The 5,065-nt window shown below is 39.9% G+C and overlaps 1 protein-coding gene and 1 non-coding gene across 2 annotated transcripts; one reads left to right on the top strand and one right to left on the bottom strand.

The window, feature by feature from the left end:
- Window positions 1–918: 918 nt before the first annotated feature.
- On the bottom strand, window positions 919–1,025 carry LOC113738333 (small nucleolar RNA R71). The gene has a single exon (XR_003460119.1). It is a non-coding gene; the product is annotated as a small nucleolar RNA R71 (small nucleolar RNA).
- A 361-nt stretch (window positions 1,026–1,386) lies between these two features.
- LOC113737724 (uncharacterized) lies at window positions 1,387–2,682 on the top strand. Its single transcript, XM_027264906.1, has 2 exons — window positions 1,387–2,227; window positions 2,291–2,682. The coding sequence occupies exons 1-2, from the start codon at window positions 1,387–1,389 to the stop codon at window positions 2,680–2,682; spliced, it is 1,233 nt and encodes a 410-aa protein (XP_027120707.1).
- The last annotated feature ends 2,383 nt before the right edge of the window (window positions 2,683–5,065 follow it).

Here is a 5,065-nt window from a genome sequence, read left to right as displayed (position 1 = left end):
TTTGGATTTCTTAAGAAACAAATATACCCAATCCCTGTGGATACGACCCTACTTGCCCTGTCTGCAAATTCATAATTATTGGTGAAAAGAAATAACCATTCCATTCGGGTATATCGGATTAAGCAAACTCTTCGGGAACAGGATGAATCAAGTAACACATTGCACACCTAGGATCCCTGCTCCAGTACTTGGAATTGGATTTTGGTCATTTTAACTGGCAATTAGGTTTAATTTTATTATTGCATAGGCTGACGACCTGTCAAATTTTGGCGCCGTTGCCGGGGACTGGCGTTATTATTTGTTTCTTTTTAAATTCATTTTTGTTCTAATTTTCTAGTATTTTTCTAGTGTATGCCTCGGTCTTCTTGTACAGGTGATTTGATTTTTGACCCTGAAGTAGAGAAGACCACGCGTAGAACGAGAAAGAAAACCAGACAGCTCAGAGAGGAGCACTCCAGTGCTACATCTCAGAGACCTGAGTCAGGAGTTGAACCAACAGATTCATTTGGTGACACTTCGATTGACTCGGAGCAAGAAGAAATCCCCATGGCTAATGCACGAACATTAAGGGAGTTGGCTGCCCCTAATTTAAATCAGCAGCCTTTGTGCATTACTTTCCCGAGTTTGAGTGAAAACACTTCATTTGAGTTAAAATCTGGTTTGATTTCTCTTTTACCCTCTTTTCATGGTTTACCAGGTGAGGAGCCGTATAAGCATCTGCAGGAGTTTGATGTTGTATGCAACAGTATGAAGCCCCCGGGCATTACAGAAGAGCAGATAAAAATGAGGGCATTTCCCTTTTCCTTGAAGGACTCTGCAAAGGACTGGTTATACTACCTACCACCAGGTAGCATCACCACGTGGGACCAATTGAAGAAAAAGTTCTTAGATAAATATTTTCCTGCATCCAGGGCTGCAAGTCTGAGAAAAGAAATTTGCGGGATCAAGCAGCACCCAGGGGAGTCACTCTATGAGTATTGGGAACGGTTCAAGAAGTTGTGCAGAATGTGCCCCCAACACCAAATAAGTGAGCAGTTGCTCATACAGTATTTTTATGAGGGGCTCCTTTTCAGAGACAGGAGCATAATTGATGCTGCAAGTGGAGGGGCACTGGTGAACAAAACCTCTCAGGAAGCACGGGAGTTAATAGAGGGGATGGCAGAGAATTCACAACAATTCAGTTCGAGAGAGGACGTCCCAATACGTAAGGTGAATGAGGTAGAGACATCCTCTATACAGCAGCAGCTAACTGAGTTGACCTCGTTTGTTAGGCAACTAGCTGTAGGGAATGCATCTCAGGCTAGGGTGTGCGGGATTTGCACTGGTATGGGTCACTCTGCAGACATGTGCCCAATGCTTTAGGAAGAAACTGCAGAACAGGTGAACATGGCTGGCCACGCGCCCGCGCCAAGAAAGCAGTACGACCCTTACTCAAATACCTATAATCCCGGGTGGAGAGATCATCCCAACCTCAGTTATGGAGGAAATAGGCAGTCCAACTTTGCACCGAACAGGCAGTCTAATTTCGTGCCAAATAAGCAACCAGGATACCAGCAGCAGTACCAACCCCGACCACCTCCGCCCCCAAGCTCTGGTCCATCTTTGGAGGAGATGATGAAACAAATGATGGCAACCATTACGCAAAATCAGCAAAGGACGGAGGCAACCATTATGCAAAATCAGCAAAGGACAGACTCCAAAATGCAGGACATAAGGAATCAGATAAGTCAAATGACCACAATAATCAACCGTTTGGATTCCCAAGTAAATGGAAGATTGCCATCCCAACCTGAACTGAACCTGAAGAACGTAAGCGCAATGACTTTAAGGAGCGGGAATGAAATTCAGGGGTCTGAACCTATGATCCCTAAGGATAAGGATGAGGAAAAGATCGAAAATGAACTTGAGAGGGAGGACAGCAATGGTGCAGATCTAAAGGTACTTCCAGACCCAATAATTACAGTTAAAACTAATCCCCCTCCATTTCCTTGCAGGTTGGAAAAATCGAAAAAGCAGGACAAGGAGAAAGAGATCTTGGAGGTGTTTCGCAAGGTAGAGATCAATATCCCCCTACTAGACGCCATCAAGCAAGTGCCGAAGTATGCAAAATTTCTGAGGGACCTATGTGTCAATCGAAGGAGGCTGAGGGGAGATGAAAGAGTTATTGTTGGGGAGAATGTGTCAGCAGTTCTCCAAAGAAAGCTACCACCAAAGTGTGGGGATCCAGGTAGGTTTACTGTCCCATGAAAGATAGGTAATACTCTGATTAGAAATACCTTGCTGGACTTAGGAGCATCGATCAACGTAATGCCAAAATCTATGTATGCTTCTCTGAATCTCGGTCCATTAAAAGAAACCGCGATAATAATTCAATTAGCTGACCGAACAAATGCATACCCTGATGGGTTGGTCGAGGATGTGCTGGTTAAAGTTAATGAATTGATATTCCCGGCTGACTTTTATGTACTTGACATGGATGATGATCATTCCCCTGACCCCTCACCTTTACTACTAGGTAGACCCTTTTTGAGCACAGCACAGACAAAAATTGACATTAATAAGGGTACATTGTCCATGGAATTTGATGGAGAACTAGTCCACTTTAATATTTTCGATACAATGGAACATCCTGTTAACTCTCACCATGTGTTTGCTATTCATGCTATTAATCCCTCTGTATAAGAATTTTCTGAGTTTGCTTGTAGGGATAAATTCAAACTTACTGAGAACAAGTATAAGGGGATGAAAGCACTGTATGAGGTGAAAAGGAGTAGAAAATTAAGAAAGAAGGCTGCACTCAAAGGCTATTTGGATCCAGGAGGAGGGCCACCGATTTTCAGGAAAATTGAGTTACACCCAAATTGAAGAGTGGTGTTCAATGTCTAGTCAAAGACATTAAAGAAAGGGGGAGCTGTTATATTTTCTGCTCTATCCAATTGTTTTGTCATCATCAAAAAGGGGGAGATTGTTTATCTCAATTCATATCTTTTGATGATTACAAAATAATTGGATGTTTCTAATACCTTTTGTAGAGATCCTTTTCAGAAATGCACCAAACAGGTCTGTGGATTTAAAACAGAAAAAGAAGATCAAAAAGAATGAAGTCTGCTGAGGATGATGTCGGATGCACAAAAGGAGAGTATCGGACGTCCGACATTCTTTGAGTATCTTCGGACGAGTAAAGAACTCAGACTCGGACGTCCGAAGAAGACAAGCCAGGAGTTACTTGATTATTGATCAGGATCGGACGCTCAACACCTGTGTATCGGAGGTCCGACAAGTGGTGCTGCTCTTCGGACGCAACACTCTGGATGCATCGGCCGTCCGAAGGAATTAAAGAAGAAAGTCCAAGTATTCATCCTACCCTTGGACGCATGATCGGACGTCCTAAGGGATTCAAGAAAACTTCCAAAACTCATTGATCTCGTTCGGACTCATAAAAACCAAACATCGGACGTCCGACAGCACCAACGGCTAGTTGACTCTTCAGTTGCCTTCTACCCGTTGACAGCATTAATTGAAGAACTCTCTGGTCTCCTATAAAAAGAACAAAGTCAACCACCTCAAGACAACTTTGCACATCAAGCCTACGTCAGATTGTGAGTGATTCGAGTGCTAAAATACTCAAAAGGAACATTTGTACTCTTTGCTTGTGCAATCTTCGTGTAATTTTTCAAGTGTGACACAGCTTCTTCAATAGTGTAGCATAGTGAGGGTTTGTAAAACTTTCTTGCTTGACCAAGTGTGATTTGGGGCAAGAAGGAAGTGATCCCTTCCTTGTACACAAAAGATTGGTTGCAAGTTTGTTCAACTTGAAGTAACTTGGTATATAAAAGTGGTGTTCAAACCTCAGTAGTGTTTGAAGCCTGGTTTGTTTCTTTACTTTCATTTACTGTTTTTCTATATAAACTGTTCTTCTCTTCATCTCACGAATACCTGTGCTCTTGTGTTATCTCGTTCATTGGGAGGTATCTGAGAAAAGAAAGGTTGTCTGTGAAAAAGTGGAATATATCTTAACAGGTTTTTTTGAAAGCCTAATTCACCCCCCTCTTAGGTTGTCTTCGATCCTTACAAAAAGTAACCAAATTTGTCCAAAGCAAAAATAGAAATCACATTTTGTCGAAAATAATATAATAAATATTTCATCAAGATCCAAATAAAATTCGGTGTTTAACAATAATCTAAAACTCCTATTACCTCAACTTAAATTGTTTTGTCATTGCCTATGTAGATATATCTTTCATTATCATTAGTTTTTCGATAATTCAGGCAACTCTATATAGACACACTGATGTGAATTATTGAACCAAAACCTTACTACCATGTGTGTCTAGGTATCGAAGTTAAAGTAATTTCAAAACAAACTAAATTAAGAAGCATACCTTTCTTAGCACGCCTAACGTGATAGTTTGTACAATGCTTTTTTTAAAACTCTTCAGTTCCATAGAAAAAATAACTATTTTCTTTTTCTGAATCAGTTGATTTCTTTTGTTGTTTCCTTTGAGGTGTCATACCTGTAACTTCTTTATGTTTCTTTCTTTTATGTCCCTTACTTTTATTATTAGTGGTTGAAATCAGATGAGAAGTCTCTATATGATATTGTTTCAATCTTTCCTCTTCCTTTACACAATGTAAGATGAGTTTATTTAGAGACTAAGTCTCCATTTTATAGTTGTAACTCACCTTAAATTGGTTAAATTGTGTAGGAAGAGATATCAAAACCAAATGCACTAGTAACTTTTCAGAAAGTACTATAATTAGTGCATTTAATTTCCAAACAAGATGAGACATTTCCGTGATATACTCTCTAATATTACATTTACTACTATATTTTATTGAAATTAGGCATATGAAGAGCGTACTTATTTCAATTTTTTCGTTCTTGACAAATTTTTTTTTAATATCCTGAAGGAACTCCTTAGCAGTAACTATCGTTTTTAACATTACTTTTTAGAATGTTTTTGGAATGACCTTTTTAATGATCATCAAACACAAACGATTTGTGCTCTCCCACCTTTCCTTATTTCTCATTTCATCAGAGGTATTTTGATCTATAAGAGGTAGA

This window comes from Coffea arabica, chromosome 3e (genome assembly GCF_036785885.1).
Source record: "Coffea arabica cultivar ET-39 chromosome 3e, Coffea Arabica ET-39 HiFi, whole genome shotgun sequence".
NCBI classification, from domain to species: domain Eukaryota; kingdom Viridiplantae; phylum Streptophyta; class Magnoliopsida; order Gentianales; family Rubiaceae; genus Coffea; species Coffea arabica.
Note: the sequence above shows the minus strand (reverse complement) of the source record. Positions and strands in the feature narration are given on the sequence as shown.